At 35.6% G+C, this 15,480-nt stretch overlaps 14 protein-coding genes across 14 annotated transcripts; 8 read left to right on the top strand and 6 right to left on the bottom strand.

Annotated features, from left to right (window-relative positions):
* Position 1: 1 nt before the first annotated feature.
* On the bottom strand, positions 2-775 carry VICG_00283 (uncharacterized protein; the record flags this gene model as incomplete). Its single annotated transcript, XM_007603674.1, has 1 exon — positions 2-775. A coding segment is annotated over one exon (774 nt), but the record flags the coding sequence as incomplete, so codon positions are not given.
* Positions 776-1,712: 937 nt separating this feature from the next.
* On the bottom strand, positions 1,713-2,072 carry VICG_00282 (uncharacterized protein; the record flags this gene model as incomplete). Its single annotated transcript, XM_007603673.1, has 1 exon — positions 1,713-2,072. One exon carries the CDS (start codon positions 2,070-2,072, stop codon positions 1,713-1,715), a length of 360 nt encoding a protein of 119 aa, XP_007603735.1.
* Positions 2,073-2,141: 69 nt separating this feature from the next.
* On the bottom strand, positions 2,142-3,092 carry VICG_00281 (uncharacterized protein; the record flags this gene model as incomplete). The annotated part of the gene is made up of 1 exon (XM_007603672.1): positions 2,142-3,092. The coding sequence occupies one exon, from the start codon at positions 3,090-3,092 to the stop codon at positions 2,142-2,144; it is 951 nt and encodes a 316-aa protein (XP_007603734.1).
* Positions 3,093-4,783: 1,691 nt separating this feature from the next.
* Positions 4,784-5,122, bottom strand: VICG_00280 (uncharacterized protein; the record flags this gene model as incomplete). Its single annotated transcript, XM_007603671.1, has 1 exon — positions 4,784-5,122. One exon carries the CDS (start codon positions 5,120-5,122, stop codon positions 4,784-4,786), a length of 339 nt encoding a protein of 112 aa, XP_007603733.1.
* A 320-nt stretch (positions 5,123-5,442) lies between these two features.
* Positions 5,443-6,582, top strand: VICG_00279 (uncharacterized protein; the record flags this gene model as incomplete). The annotated part of the gene is made up of 1 exon (XM_007603670.1): positions 5,443-6,582. The coding sequence occupies one exon, from the start codon at positions 5,443-5,445 to the stop codon at positions 6,580-6,582; it is 1,140 nt and encodes a 379-aa protein (XP_007603732.1).
* A 252-nt stretch (positions 6,583-6,834) lies between these two features.
* Positions 6,835-7,557, top strand: VICG_00278 (uncharacterized protein; the record flags this gene model as incomplete). Its single annotated transcript, XM_007603669.1, has 1 exon — positions 6,835-7,557. One exon carries the CDS (start codon positions 6,835-6,837, stop codon positions 7,555-7,557), a length of 723 nt encoding a protein of 240 aa, XP_007603731.1.
* A 367-nt stretch (positions 7,558-7,924) lies between these two features.
* On the top strand, positions 7,925-8,362 carry VICG_00277 (uncharacterized protein; the record flags this gene model as incomplete). The annotated part of the gene is made up of 1 exon (XM_007603668.1): positions 7,925-8,362. The coding sequence occupies one exon, from the start codon at positions 7,925-7,927 to the stop codon at positions 8,360-8,362; it is 438 nt and encodes a 145-aa protein (XP_007603730.1).
* A 5-nt stretch (positions 8,363-8,367) lies between these two features.
* VICG_00276 (WEE protein kinase) lies at positions 8,368-9,189 on the top strand (the record flags this gene model as incomplete). Its single annotated transcript, XM_007603667.1, has 1 exon — positions 8,368-9,189. The coding sequence occupies one exon, from the start codon at positions 8,368-8,370 to the stop codon at positions 9,187-9,189; it is 822 nt and encodes a 273-aa protein (XP_007603729.1).
* Positions 9,190-9,347: 158 nt separating this feature from the next.
* Positions 9,348-10,097, top strand: VICG_00275 (uncharacterized protein; the record flags this gene model as incomplete). Its single annotated transcript, XM_007603666.1, has 1 exon — positions 9,348-10,097. One exon carries the CDS (start codon positions 9,348-9,350, stop codon positions 10,095-10,097), a length of 750 nt encoding a protein of 249 aa, XP_007603728.1.
* Positions 10,098-10,345: 248 nt separating this feature from the next.
* On the top strand, positions 10,346-12,079 carry VICG_00274 (uncharacterized protein; the record flags this gene model as incomplete). The annotated part of the gene is made up of 1 exon (XM_007603665.1): positions 10,346-12,079. One exon carries the CDS (start codon positions 10,346-10,348, stop codon positions 12,077-12,079), a length of 1,734 nt encoding a protein of 577 aa, XP_007603727.1.
* A 223-nt stretch (positions 12,080-12,302) lies between these two features.
* VICG_00273 (uncharacterized protein) lies at positions 12,303-12,893 on the bottom strand (the record flags this gene model as incomplete). Its single annotated transcript, XM_007603664.1, has 1 exon — positions 12,303-12,893. The coding sequence occupies one exon, from the start codon at positions 12,891-12,893 to the stop codon at positions 12,303-12,305; it is 591 nt and encodes a 196-aa protein (XP_007603726.1).
* Positions 12,894-13,108: 215 nt separating this feature from the next.
* On the bottom strand, positions 13,109-13,765 carry VICG_00272 (ribosomal protein L10.e; the record flags this gene model as incomplete). The annotated part of the gene is made up of 1 exon (XM_007603663.1): positions 13,109-13,765. One exon carries the CDS (start codon positions 13,763-13,765, stop codon positions 13,109-13,111), a length of 657 nt encoding a protein of 218 aa, XP_007603725.1.
* Positions 13,766-14,342: 577 nt separating this feature from the next.
* VICG_00271 (uncharacterized protein) lies at positions 14,343-14,735 on the top strand (the record flags this gene model as incomplete). Its single annotated transcript, XM_007603662.1, has 1 exon — positions 14,343-14,735. The coding sequence occupies one exon, from the start codon at positions 14,343-14,345 to the stop codon at positions 14,733-14,735; it is 393 nt and encodes a 130-aa protein (XP_007603724.1).
* A 127-nt stretch (positions 14,736-14,862) lies between these two features.
* On the top strand, positions 14,863-15,480 carry VICG_00270 (uncharacterized protein; the record flags this gene model as incomplete). Its single annotated transcript, XM_007603661.1, has 1 exon — positions 14,863-15,480. A coding segment is annotated over one exon (618 nt), but the record flags the coding sequence as incomplete, so codon positions are not given.

Genomic DNA, 15,480 nt, shown 5'->3' with positions numbered 1-15,480 from the left:
GGAGATTCAATTCTCGCAGATGCTCCAGCTCTCCTATTGCTGCTGGTAGTGTCTCAAGCTTGTTATCATTGAGATACAGCCCCCGTAGATTCCTTAGCTTTACTATTACATCTGGTAATGTTTTGATGTTATTTTCATCGAGACTCAGTGTACTTAGATTCTCCAGCTCTTCTAGCTTAGCCGGTAGTGTCTCAAGCTTGTTATTACTGAGATACAGATCGTGTAGTTTCCTTAGCTTTACTATTACATCTGGTAATGTTTTGAGGTTATTTTCATGGAGATACAGTATGCCTAGATCCTCCAGCTCTCCTATTACAGGTGGTAGTGTCTCAAGCTTGTTATTACCAAGATTCAGCATCCCTAGATTCTTTAGCTTTCCTATTACATCTGGTAATGACTCGAGATTATTTTTATAGAGCTCCAGTACATATAGATTCTCCAGCTTTCCTATCACTGTTGGAAATGATTCAAATTGGTTATAACCAAGATCCAGACACCGTAAATTCTTCAATTCTCCTATCTCAGATGGCAATGATTCGAGTTTGTTATGACTGAGATCCAGCCTCTCTAGCCTCACTAGTCTCTTAATATTGCTGCCAATAAATCTAATGTCTTGTCTACATATAGATATTTCAGTCGTATCCACAGGATAATTTCCAAAGCTATAGATTCCACCTGGGTTTGCACCATTGTCCGAGCTCTGAAGTGTAGCTCCCATGAGCACAAGTAGACTCCAGATTGCTTTGTATGTCTTTCTCGTCTGTGCAATATTCATAAGGGGTGTGGCTGAAAATTTTTAAATAGTTGGATTTGACAGTATCAATGATATATCTCCAAGTTAAAAACCACAATGACATGTATACGCTTTAACTACAAGCAGGACTGTAATTACTGCCAATACCACATTGACTGTGCTGGTACGTCTTTGTGAGTGCATGCTACCACTCAAAAATTCAATTTGAAAATAGAATGTTGACGGGTGTCAACATGTCATGCCAAATCATTCCGGTGCAATCATTCCAGACTGGCGTGTGATCTGTTGGACAAATGACACTGGAGTAGTTAGTGCACAACTTGACTACATTCTTTGTGCAATACAGTTGAATGTAGGCATTGGGTGTGCTGTTGATTGTCTAAATGTCCAGTACAGAATACAAGCATATTCCCTGTAGCATGCTGTGGCAGGAGATTGCATGTGAGTATATAGATATATAGTTAAACCATAAAGCCAGTGAAAACATACAGTTAGTTGCATTTATTTAAGCACTAGTCAGAAGAGTGGACCGAGTAAATCACTGCATGGACATGATCAGGCACACGAACAGACTACACATTCATAGATGACTCTTGTCTGTGGTCTCTATCAGACATAGAAATAGTTTGTTCCCTGTACAGATCGTGTATCCACCCAACGGCTGCCATTATCAAGAACATCCTCTGCCTGTCTACACGCTTGCATTAATCAGCTACTGGACTCTTGGCATAGAAGGATCAGTCTGAAGATGAGTCAAAACCGGCACAGTCAGCTGTCTGATTCATTCAAGGAAGCCGCGCAGATGGACTCTATTCAATCTCACACCAGAAACGGATACTGCTCAATGCTATGTACATCAAGCTATCAGGCTGTATGGAAATTAAATAAAACTGCTAACTAAGTAATTTATTTCATTGTCTGTGCAAAGATAAACCACAGTTCTGCAGATGTCCTGGCTCTAGAAGGGACAGCCATCTAGTGCAGGCGTCATTTCTACGCTCCCGTTGACCATGTAGTTGTTCTGCCTCATCCTGTGGAAATTAGAGGGATGGTCGAACAGTAATGAGAATGGTGGGTAGTAGTATGTTAGGGCTTTGTTATTCTTAGTTATTTCTAAAACACCTTGAGATAGATCGGCACATGATTCTGCATATGAGCATGCAAACCTGTCTGCATTAAACTCGCAGATATTTGCAATGAAATTGCCAGCCAGAGTGGCGATGAGGAAAAATAATGAGATCTGAGCGCTCACTGTCACGTAATGCTTTAGTGCAGACTTGTTCTCATCCTTTCCAATCCTCTTCACCAGAAAGCACATTGCTAGGGATGCAATAATGTAGGGTGCAACGAAGATGGATAAAAGATCAAAGTGTCTTGCATGTCCTATCTAGTGCAACAGTATAGCTTTGACTGCTTCAAAGCTGTTGTTCTGGATAGTGCCCTCGCCAATTACAATGCTCATCATGGACTTGAATGGAATAGCATTGCTGGCTGCATTATCGGAATACATACCACCTACAACAAACACCCTTGAAATGTCAACATCGAGATCGGCAAAAAACTTCTCATACTGAGAAATGTCCGTTCTATTCCTTTGGAAGTATTCAGTAATGGGAGTACCTCCCAGAAGATAGGGTGTATAATATGCTCGCAAGAGAGCCACTGCAGCGACGAGACAGTTGCCAAAAATTATAAGACGAGTTGTTGATACCTTTGAGGTGATGAAGGAAACAAGCTTGACAAGGCCGTATGAGATTATAGCGCCAATAGCAACACCACCTATAATGAAAAATAATTTGGTTGCTACAGCATATGTTACTAACAACAATAAACCCAACACTCCCCAGAAAATCCTTTTTCTTTTCGAATATGTATGCGAAACTTTATAGTGATCAGGTATGTACTCAAATGCCACATCCAGGACCCCAAGAGAAAATAACACTATCGGTTGTACTAAAACAGTGCCATACCCAATAGCAATGTACAAGATCATTTCTAACCAATAGTCCACATCTACAAAGCAGAAAGTAGTGGGCGTGGCTGTGTTTACTACTATCTTGGTATTCTCTGGGTAGAACCACCACAACCCAATGCAGTGGTATGCAAGTGCAGATCCAAAAATAATCATCTGCAGAGCTAGGTATTTTGTAAACTCACTGGCCAGTGCTTTCTTGATCACAGCATATGAAGTACTGAGAATGTGCCTGAGTTGTCCAATGAAACTTGCTCGTTTGGCTCGTTTGAGTCTTCCAACAATGCTTACTTGTTTAGCAGTTGCATTCTGTGTACCGAGCTCGATATCAACTAAGAAGCTATCTGTAGTGGCTAAAGTAGACATCTTTTATGAGGTGGAAAAATACAAACAAAATTTATCTAGAAAAAGTAAAAAAATTGATAAAAATTTCAGAAAAATCGGAATTGTTCGGAAATGATTTTCACAAACGATAAACTACACACTTGTACGTATTGACATTAACTATGCATACCACACATTCATTCTAGAGCCCAAAAATGTATAGGAAAGCATCACCAGCAGCCTCCAATGCTTGTATTCTGCTCTTTTCTCAATATTTCCACCAGCTTGCTTGCTGTCTTACGCAGCAGTAGATCCTTGATCTACTTGGGACTCCCCAACTCTAATGACGATGTGTGATTCTATTCATTCCCATCATTCGCTATGAGTTCACTCCGCTCTTGTTCTACCTCCGTACAGTGGTGTCTTTGTGACTCCAGCAAGCTTCAAGTGCTCTCTCCCATAGCCTTACTGTCTTTGGATGCAATCTATATGCTATCTTGGCTTTCTATATGCATCATCCTCATCGTAGCGGAGTACTATCCAAGCACATTACTTGAAGTCCCCTAATTGTCTCAAAAACAATCTTAGCAATGTCTGGTAATAATCCTGGCTTATTACTTCTAAAGTACAAGTACTTTATAGTCTCCAACCCTCATATTTCAGCTGGTAATGATTTTAATTTACTTGCATGAGACCTAACTTCTCTAGCCTCTTAACAAAGCCATAGTGCAAGGAATATACTGATCGTCTTCTATTTCCAGGATATACAAGAGTGTTTGGATTTTGAATGCTGCCTGGTCTTGTGCCACTGTCGGAGCTCTGAAGTGTAGCTTCCATGAGTACAACTAGATTGCAGACTGCTTTGTGTGTATTTCGTCTCTTCTTTGTAGAATATTTATTAGCATGGGTATGAGCTAAAAAATTTTTAAATATTCTAATTTTGACAGGAAATCACAATGACATATCTCCAAGTTTAAAAATCATAAATTGGCATACGTATACGTAAGATTTAACTACAAACAAGACAGTAATTGCTGGAAATAACAATATTAACTGTACTGATAAATCTTTGTGAACAAGTCCTACCACTCAACGATTGTTTTTGAAAAATTTTTGGTATATTGACAGATGTCAAATATGACATACCAAGTGCAATCACTCCAGACTATATTTGTGTGTCGTTGGATAAATAGCACTGAGTGGCATTTAGTCTATGGCTCACTTATGATTCCTTGTGCAATCCAGTTGAATGGGTGTGAATTGTGTATGCTGTTGATTGTCTAAATGTCCAGTACGGAATGCAAGCATATTCCCCTGAGCAACTGTAGTTGGAGATTGCATGTGAGTTATCCATCTCAAACACACATACGCATAGTTAAACCATAGAGTGATAATACATACAGTTAGTTTGCATTTATTTAAGCACTAGTCAAAAGAATGTATCAGACAAGTCATTGCGTGGACATAAATTAGATACCAGAAGCCTGTTCTTGATCATACGACAAGTCCTATATATCATTCATCTATCTATATAATTTAATAGCATGTCTATCCATATACCATTTATATATCCTTCAGCCCATTCATCATTCACCTAATAAATATCTATTATCATATCTAATCTATCTTATATCCATATAACTAATATAATCCATCCAAAATCCCATCTTCTTATGCATCTGGCTAATAATCTATCTAACTTAATATAATCTACTTATTAGTCATATAACTGCCTATTCAATGGGCTCTTCTAGCTTTTTGCTTTCCCAAATATCCTTTCCTGTCAAACTCCTTTGAGTCTTATTTTCATATTTCCTGAACTTTTTCCATTCTAAGAACTGCTCTTCTGTAATTTTTTGAATTTCGTCCATTTCTGCATCAATCTCCCTGGTTTCTTCTTGTATAATTCTTGGTTTGGTCATCTCACATTTGTATATGTAAATGTAAAGATCCCCATCATCAAAAATGTCGTTGTAAGAATATTCTCTGCCGTTGAACGTAACAATGTTGGATCTCTCATCATAATTGCTTTTAAAAATATACTTCAGTGCTACAGACTCTTCCGATATCATTTGTATTTTAGTTTGGGGAGCACAGAAAGAAAAGTACATTCAAAGAATAAACACGCCTCTAATATAAACAAATAAAGCATGGGCGGAAAAATTAAAACGATCGTTGTGGTATGTAATTTTGCTTCTTAGCTTCTTATAAACCAGGTATTAGTATTTAATCAGTAGTATATAACTCATTTATATAACTTGCTTACTGGCAAGCACTTGTATGCAAAGAAAATACTGGTGTGTTTGATATGCCATTTGGACTTGTGTCCATTGATTTATTATTGCTCTTTTCGTTTCCTATCCACATAAAAAATTTACTTCGACCCAAATCCATGGTCAACACAGAAAACACATATGCGCAAGATACACTTGTTCCAGAAGCTGCACAGCTCAATGAAAAGCTGAGAAATGAAGAGCTGACAGAGGCACAACTCAAATATTGTTCTATGATACTTACAAGACTTAAGAGAAATGCCAATGCGGGGCCCTTCTTAAAGCCCGTTGATCCAATAGCATTAGGAATTCCGGATTATCCAGAAAAGATAAAGCACCCTATGGACATTTCAACAGTGAAACATAAGCTTGATACAAAGACATATAAAATACCAGATGAATTCCACAGCGACATGACATTGATGTTTAACAACTGTTACACATATAACCAGCCAGACAGCGTAGTATACAACATGGGCAAGGATCTTCAGAAAGCCTTTGAATCACTATACGCTGATTTGCCTACCGAGATTAAGAAGAGGAAAACAGAGTCGGTTCCACCACTTTCTCCTGTTAAGCCAAAAAGACAAGCAAGAAGTCCGGAGGCTATGAGTCCGGAGGATCATGCATTTTGTGCTGAAGTTTTGTTGGATCTTGAAAAAGCCAAGCACAAAAAGTATAGCTGGCCATTTCTCTATCCAGTGACGGAGCAAGATGCCCCCGGCTATTTTTCTATAATCACTCAGCCAACCGATCTGAGTACGATAAGAAATAAGTTTGATATGAGAAGATACTCTTCGGCTTCTGAATTTGTCACAGATCTAAATTTGATGATTTCCAACTGTTTCAAATTCAATAAACCAGATTCTGAAGTGTACAAGTGCGGAGAGGAATTTAATAAAGTTATTCAAAGCTTGATACACAAAGGAAAGGATGTAGATTCTAGAATAGCAGAAATCAGGCGGAAGATTTCGATTTTGAATCAGGAATTGCGCATGCTTGAGCAACAGCAAACTAACAAGACGAGATACACTCTTTCAGACAGGGAGAAGATAGGGAAAGCCATAATTCATATGACTAAGAAACAGACAGAGAAAGTATCGGAGATAGTCCATAAACATTCAGCATATGATTATGTTGATAATGATGAAATTGAGATTAACTTAGAGACAATGCCGGATTTTGTAGTGGGAGAAATCTACGAGTATGTTCAAAAGGTTCAAAATGGAGAGGATGCGTCTACAGCTTCTGAAGATTAAAAATAATATTGTTGACTTTCCAACTTTATTTAGTATTTTTAGCTTAATATTTATATTTTGATATTTGAACAAGTATGTTACTTACACTATTTGTCATACTTCAAAAGGCTAGTAAGCCTTGGTGTTGAAACTACCTCAAAAAAGTATTGCATTAAAGTAGTACCATTATAAAATAGGGTGCCTTGGGATTTTTAAACACAGATGTTGGACCCATTGCTTTCGCTGCTTTTCAAAATTTTTTCTAACACTCCCATGCGACCCGTCTGCAAGTTTTACATAAATTCAGAATGCACAAATCCAAGATGTAAATTTCTCCATCCAGTAGAATATCCAGTATACATCTATACTCTTCCTGGTATTGATATCCATCCCGATGAGCTTAGACTAGCCGTGATGAGCAATGAAGCCATGACTGCAGAGGCTGATAATATTTGGATAAACAACTACAAAATATTCTGTTCCGAGTCTGGAGAGAAGGAGGTGGACATTTTGCAGTATCCTGACTATTTCTGTATGCCATTTGACACCGAGCGGGTGTGGGGGGAAATTGAAAATTTTAGGAGTCGATTTAAGCAGAGAGGCTCCGAGTATTCACGACCGTATCAATCTCAGTACCAGCCAAAAAGTGGATTTTCACAAGGCTATAATAAAGGATATACTAAGGGATATACTAGTAATTACCAGATGATGCCTCGCCAACCTAACAACCCACCTCCACGTTCGTCCAATTGGGGTGGTGGATTTAACAATAGTAACTATCAAGGTGGTCCACCCATGCACAGCTTTAATAGGCCGTATGATAACAATAATAGATCATATGATAATAGACACGCTTCCTCTTGGAACCAAAATACCAACATCAACAATAATGGTGATAGCTTTGAAAGGAAGTCCAATTTTGAACAAAAACCAACTAATACAGAAGGCAATATGCCCGATTATGAATATCAAAATATTCCATATAACTATAAATAAGCTTAATTTATCAATAAACCAAAGTTAGATCGTTATAATTTAAAGTTATATATCTTCATCTGACTTCCTTATGCTATTATATCCATGGTCCTGATTACAGCAATGTGATTTAATATCCCTTGGCCGCATCGCTTTATATTAGTAATCACCCCTATATTGATTTGTCGTTCTCTGCATACGAATTTATTTACATGAATCTAGTCTCAATCTACTTCATATCAATCTGCATAATATTGATCTGCACAATATCAGTCTATTTGACATCTAAATTACATATTAAATCATATATAACAAATATATTATCATGCTAATATCAATATTAGATTTAAATTTTTTTCCTCTAAAATTTTTATCATTACCAACCCCCATGAAAATACCAGCAACATTCTTGCCACCGCCCACTCCTGTTAAAAAGAAGCTTAGTGTGAGTTCCCACAATATCCCCCATGTTAAAACATGTAAACTTATTGCTGAAGGTTCTTTTTATAAGATTTTCCTAACTGAGAATGGTACGGTCCTACGAGTTTCCAAGAGGGAAATGGTGAATTTTGAAGAGATAAGGATTTTGGAGAATCTCGATCACCCCTTTGTAAATAGAATGGTAAAGTGGTGGATTGAGGACAATACTCTTTATTTTGAGATGGAGCCGTGCGATTTTAATTTGAAGGAGAGAAGTGATAGAATTGAAAAATTTTTCAAGAAGAACAGAAAAAGAGGAGTAGAAAAATATTACTATAACAGATGCTATAAAGAAAAAGTCGATAATGTGAATAATGCATGTAATAATACAAATACTAGTTTGTAAAAAGGATGAAGAAGAGCAATAATGCAAATTGCACATATTCTAGCAAAGCACATTGCCAATCACTCAACAATATGGATAGTACTGTTGTTTTTAACAGTGATACTAATATTAATAGTCTTGACAGCTATGTTAATATCAGTGATCCTTCATTACTTCTCACATCCCCACACAATATCGATAAAACAAACAATGGCGATATTGTTAATAATGATAGCATCGTTCACACTATCGTTGATCCATTCTCTGAAACTCTTGTTCCTTGCTCTACATCTTTAGTTCTATCAGATACTGACAGTACCTCTTCTCAAACTGCAAATAACAGTACAGTAAAGGACAACACCTTGAATGATTTGTCCACTCCATTTTGGATTAAGCTTATGATGCTACAGTTAAGCAACGCACTGGCATGTGTCCATTCTAAGAGAATGATTCATATGGATGTTAAGCCTGAAAATATCCTTGTTAAGATTGTGAAGGAGGATATCATCTTTCAGCTGTGTGACTTTAACATTTTCAGGATAGGAGAAGGTTCCTTTGTCTTAGACGGGGACAAGGTATACATGGCACCAGAAATTTTAAAGAACAGATGCTTCTTTAAGAGTGATGTATACTCCCTTGGATTAGTCTATTTGGAATTGGTGAATGACACAACTTTGCCGACGTCAGGCGAGGAGTATAGGAAGCTACGCAAGAATGATTTTGAAGGATGGAGGATTGATGAGATAGGACGGAGAATGCTAGAGAAGAACCCATCGGTAAGATGCAGTGCAAAGGAAGTGGAAGATTATTTCCACAATTTATTAGCCAATAGCGACAATACTGGATAAGCTTAATGATAGTAGTTTTATTATTAGTGTGATATGATTGTTAAATAAACGTTTTGAATGGGTGTTGACATGTAGTTTTTCACATAATCATTTAAGTTCTTTACGTGTATTGCTATTTATTTTAACTCACCCAAAAAAATATATTTCACTCTAGTCGAATGTTCCTTCCAGAAAACCAAAAAAAGCTAACTAACGTAAGCATTGTAGCTCTAAAGAAATTTGATAGAAAATACGAAATAGCAGTGTATCCAAATAAGCTTTACGAGTATCGTCATAATTGTAAAATTCCCCTCAGTGCAATTCTCCACTCTGAGAATATCTACCGGAATGTCTCGACTGGCGAGGTGTGTTCCGAGTCTGATCTAGCACTATTTTACAGTAGTGAAAGCAGTGATGTTGATCGTGGCAATTCTGATAAGGGGTTTTCCGATAACCGTATAAGAAATAAACATGATATTATCCACTTTATTCTTCAAAATGGCCATGAACAAAAGCACTCCACGACCTATCAACACGAACTGTCAAATATTGAAAGACAGATTGTTGACTTGATTCAATCAAAAGTGCTGTACAATAATTCTTATGTTTCCAAGGAGCATCTTCTTACTTTTATTAGAAAAGTGTGGAATATCAAGAATTCCGATCCTAAAAAGCAGGTTAGTGGGATAATAAAGAAATTAGAGGAAATAGGATTTGAAAGAGTTACTTTCAAAGTGCAAATCATTGACGATGCACAGAATAGAGGGACAAATCTTGATTTTCATGGTTTTGAAAATGTTAAAAAAGTACCTGACGGGTTTATTGTTAAGAGTGATAGTCTACCTGAGTTTATTGAACACTGTGAGTCAATGGGATTGAAATGTATTATTACACGTAATGAAGAAGTCGAGGAAGAGGAAATATGCTAAAAAGTGTATTGTTTGGTTTTGTAAATAATGCCTGAATGTTGTACGTAACCAAAAGGGAGATAACATGCAGAAAAGTCACACTGTTTGAACTACATAAAAATTAAACACATTCCAAGAGATTTATTGTGAAATGATCGTTTTACTTTAATTAAATAATCAATTTTACAGTTAATTGCTATTTTTATTGTCATCTGACAGTTGAATAAGCTTAATTTGAACTTATATTGTTCTTTAACCCTCTCAAAAGTATGGTTGTGAATACTTTTGCCAATAGGCTTTCATCAGACTTTACCCTCTTCAATCTCAACGATCCTAAAACCACTAAATTTTACATAGCCAATATGGACTACCTCATCAATAATTTCCCATATTTCAATGATATTCAAATAGTTTCTTCATACTTTCTTTCTCGAAACAAAAAATTCAATTCGAAGTTTCAAACCAGGATAACAAAATTCATAGAAATAGTAGAATATGACTCAAAGCTGAAGGACAGTGAGTGGTGCAAGATGAGGACACCAGAAATTGTGGAAGGAAGCTCCTCAAGTAAGGAGGAGGTTAAAGAACTGTATCCATCAAGTGAAGATGAGACAGAGATTGTTCAACTCGAAAAATTTACAGTAGAAGGATTTGAGGATGAATTGAGCAGTAATGAAAGTGGGAATAACAACAATAGTGTATCTGTTGATAATCACAATGTTTTTTCATCAAGTGATATTAAAAATAACGGTAATGTTCAAAATACTAATAATATAACTGATGAGGAATCTATTGAAATGGTAATTTCAAAGCTATCACTGGAAGGACAGTCTTTGAGTGATCATAAAAGACCTTCGTCTTTAATTAACATCAAGAATATTCCACATTTCCCTAACCATTTTCCACAGGGCCCTGAATTTATAGTTAATCCAACAGGGCTTGTTATGAAGTTTTACTCTAAAATTCTAGGCTCTTTTATTGGGAAATTTGTTGTTACCCCACAGTTTATTTCAAAGCTTATTAAGAAAATTCATTATGAAGAAATAGGCTCTCTCCTCTGCACCCTGGTAAAGCAGAGCTCTGCCTTGGACACCTTAGTGACCAGTGGATGTCTGAAGCAAATATGCTTCAGCAATCTTCCTGTACTTGAAATGATCTTGGACTCTTCCCTTTATCAGAATGTTACGGAACAAAGCTCTGAAGATAGACTGTTAGACCAGGTGTATGAGCAAAAGGATTATCTCATCAGGCGATTTTTCTTAGAGGGAGAAAAGACAGGCGTGCTCATAAAATATTTGAATGAAAATGAATTTGATCATAAAACCGTTGAAAGTTTGGATATTAAAAATGAAAGTGATAACGGTAATAAGTCAAAATCTATTGTTTTCCCCACAATCTTCAATATTCTTCTTATCATCTGCTCAAATAAATCAAATGTAGCCATTCCAGAAATTGAACTGCCATTCCTTAATAGATTCACCCTTCTTTACCTTCGCATTCTCAGCTTTAACACTTCTTTTTCTACTCAAATGATTTCAAAACTCTCAAACATCTATTTTGAAAATCCAAATTGTTCTCACTCTCTTTTTTCCACTTCAAGAATCTTATTAAAGACTGATCCCGACATGCTCGCAAGGATAGAATTCTTTGAAAGAATGAAAGAGTCTATTTTTATCTACACTTCTCAATACTCAGTTGGAAATAGTGTGGATAGTCTTCTGGCATTTCTTATAAAAGCATACTCTAAGTTCAAGTCCTATCTTTTAAAATTAAGTAATAGTTCTAATCAATATTCTTTAAAACAGTCTTGGAAAGCTGCTCATGCTTTCTTTGACTTTTTTATTAAACAGGAGAAATTTGGATACAAAATACAGGACTTAAAACTGTCTGAAAATGCACCATCCTTCGAAAGATACGTTATTGATTGTTTTTTGAGTGATTTGCCATACTCAACTGTTTTTCAAATGGAACATCAACCTGATTTAAAAAAGAACAATTTGTAAAAAAATATCAAATAATTTTGTGATGGAAATTTGAGAGCATATTAAATAGTATAATAATAGTATATTTTACATCTCGTAGTTTATTGGTTTTGTAGAAAACTAAATAAAGAAAAGCACACTATTTATTTGAGTGAATCAAATACTTCTTTAACCTCCTCACTGCTATAAACATTAAACATCTTCGTCTTTGCATCAAAAACTCCTATGCTGACATCCAAATAGTCTATCTCCCTTCAAACTCCTTCAATACATTCACACCATTCACAATGTTGTCGTCAAGATTTTCTCTCCTCTTTTCTAAAAATTTTATTGCTTCTTCATAGTTCTTTCCTGCCGTAACTAACTCAACTTGCTTAAAACTACCTGATGGGTCCATCTGATAACAGCATGGACCATTTTTTGTCTCTCCACAGAAAATCAGGAATGTTCCAAATGGACGTAATCCACCCTTTTGACTGAATTCTTGCACACTCAGACAAAATTCATTTATAAAGACATCTAAGTATGGAAATCTCCAGTATACATCAAAATAATCTTGGCATATGCGTTGTGCTACGACTAGCTGCGCTCTGAAATCTGGTTGGAGGCCAGAATACGTCACTCCTATCGATGGGCATACTTGGAATACTTTGTGATAATTCTTCTTGTCCACCAAAGAACTAAGACTCTTACAACTCATAATCACAGCACCATCATTAGAAGAACACCCCAGACTAAGTGCACTATTCAATGCAGCTTTCAATGCATTGTCACACTGTGTAAGTTTTCCTTTACTTGAGAACAGGTTTAGTGACTTTTCCGGATCAAGGAACATTTACTTCGTATGGGCTTAGCAAGAATTATAAAAATATTTGAAAACAATAAAAAGTGAGTTTCTTTAACTATGAATATTTAATAAATGTATTGCCATCAAGAATGCCCTATTATCAATACATTAATGATAAAATAATAACAAACAATGAAAAGATAAAGTATGACTCAATGAAAACTATTAAAAATAAGTTATTATCATCAGATTGCTTGATTTATTTAAAGCGCCCTGGAAATCTTGTTTAAATAAGATTCAACACTTCCCTTGTTCTTTATGATACTAACAGTAGATCCTGAAACTAAACAAATCTTCTTCTCGGCTTTAAGCTTTTCAAATTCCTCTTTTGTAATTCCAGTAAATCCAAAAATCTGAGAAACTTGAATTTGTTGCTGACCTGGCAACTTATTCTTGGCTCTTCTCAATGCTTCTTTAGCATCCTTTATAAAGTTCTCCTTGGTTCTGACTGAAAGAATGTGCCGCCCAACAAATACTCTGGCGGCTCTTCCGTATGCTTTACCAAAGCTTCCTCTCATACCAGTTTGAAGTCTATCAGCTCCTGCACATGTCAACATTTTATTAATTCTAAGAATATGAATGGGCTGACAGCAGACTCTAAGGTGGTAATTGTCTTTTCCTATAGTTTTTATCATATACTTATTGGCTGCAATACGAGCTGCTTCAAGTGCTTCTGAGCTAATGTTTTCCTTTTCTGCTGAGACGAGGTTGATTCTGGCAGGAAATGCCTCGACATGTGCCTTTCTGTTTCCCAGGTCATGAATTGCTATCTTACTCTCTGGTACACCCCTACAGAATCTTGATTTAACGTAAGCCTTCTTACTTATTAATCTGTAGCACTTAGCTGGTCTTCTACCCATCAAGGGTAAAATTTTTAGAAAAATTTTTTGTAGTTTGAGCATCAAAAGAGAGAAAGTGTTTGGCTTATAATTGGATTGAAAAAGACAGTCAATTTGACTAAAAAATACATTTTTATTCAATGAAATATTTTTATTTACACTAAACTTTACTAATGACTGTTAAAGTGAGATCAATGTTTTTGGTCATTAAATAAAATGTATAATATAGTAGTAAGATCAACTAAATGGTATAAAATTATTCAAAACTAACAATATTTTCCCGCTTATCTCCTTCGAATTTGTTTTTCTTTTAGCTTGATCACTGTGTAATCATCACTTTCTATTAGTTCATATTTTGTGGATACTTCATCCTTGTTTGTTGGATCGCATGGTGTTTTGTAAATGCATATGCCATTTGGAAAGCAGAATAAGGTATTTCCGTTCATATCTTTCTTTACTAAATATCTTTCCAGTCCTTTCTCAATGTTAAAATACTTTTCCGCTCTTTTTTGTAGTTCGAGATTGCCGTCTTCTGGTATTTGATGTTTCATGGCTTAGAATTTGAACATTCTTTTAACCAATTATTATACACTTACTAATGTGCTTGTGTTTTTTTGTTTTATTAAAACATCTAACGCACTTTTCTTTCATTTCTTGCACTTTCATTTATAGATTTATAGTGATAGAATCTTATATACCCAGAAAAGTTGAAATGGAAGCCTTCGAAAATCTTTTATTGATTCTGGATAAAATAGAGGCTGAATTGGATCAACAACCAGTCTATGTGATGGATAAACTAAAGCATGAATCCGAAAAAATGTACGTTTTTAACGCACTTGGCATTTGCCTTGGAAAATTGAATAATGGCTGTGATAAAAAATACAAAGAAGGACTTTTAAGACAAAAGCGTATTTTCAGAAGATTAAGAGTCTACAATTTTAACTTTGCCATTTACTTTACAACTTTATTGAATTGTGAATGTCTATTCTGATTTATACCCTTTTATGTTTTGAGTTTTTGCATTTTATACATTTGAATCCACATTACGTCATCTGAAAATGATGTGTTCTGTTTGTGTTTGTTAATTGTTTTTTTAATTTTTTCATTTGTCTACCCCGATGGAGAAAGTAACTAACAGCCTCGTGGAAACTATTGTAAACGAACAGAAAATTAAACTTTACAATACTCAAAATAGCTCAAATGTTCAGATAAATGTTGAATTAAACTCATATTTAAATTGCAATGAAACAAATGATGATCGGTTGAGCAAAATCAAAAAAAGAATGATATTCATGACAAAAGTAATATTGTTTATAATATGCTGTTATGCTGTTACTCCTTACTCGAACAATCCAAAACAAAGAGAATATAAGCACACTTATTCTGATCTCAAATTTTTATATTTTACGAATCAATCCCTGTACTTCACCGTTCTAACCGTGGCTGTTGGCTTCATATACAGACTCAAGCCTAGATTGTTTGAATTTTACAACACACTCCTTCCAGTTGCACTTACTTTCGAAATTGTTGTCACGGGGGTGTTTTGGAGTCTTTATTTCGTTGATAAAAAATTAATTGTAAATACTAACTTTCTCAAACCGGGGTATGAAACACCCATATTGACAGAGCTAGGACTGCATCTTTTTCCGTTGATTTTATTGATTTTAGACCAGGTTGATGTTAAGCTGAGACAAACTAGATTGCAATCTTGGTTCATGACGTGCTATCTAGCATTA

The sequence above is a fragment of the Vittaforma corneae genome (genome assembly GCF_000231115.1).
Source record: "Vittaforma corneae ATCC 50505 unplaced genomic scaffold supercont1.2, whole genome shotgun sequence".
In the NCBI taxonomy this organism is placed as follows: Eukaryota; Fungi; Microsporidia; family Nosematidae; genus Vittaforma; species Vittaforma corneae.
The sequence above is the reverse complement of the archived record's forward strand: the minus strand, read 5'-3'. Positions and strand labels throughout refer to the sequence as shown.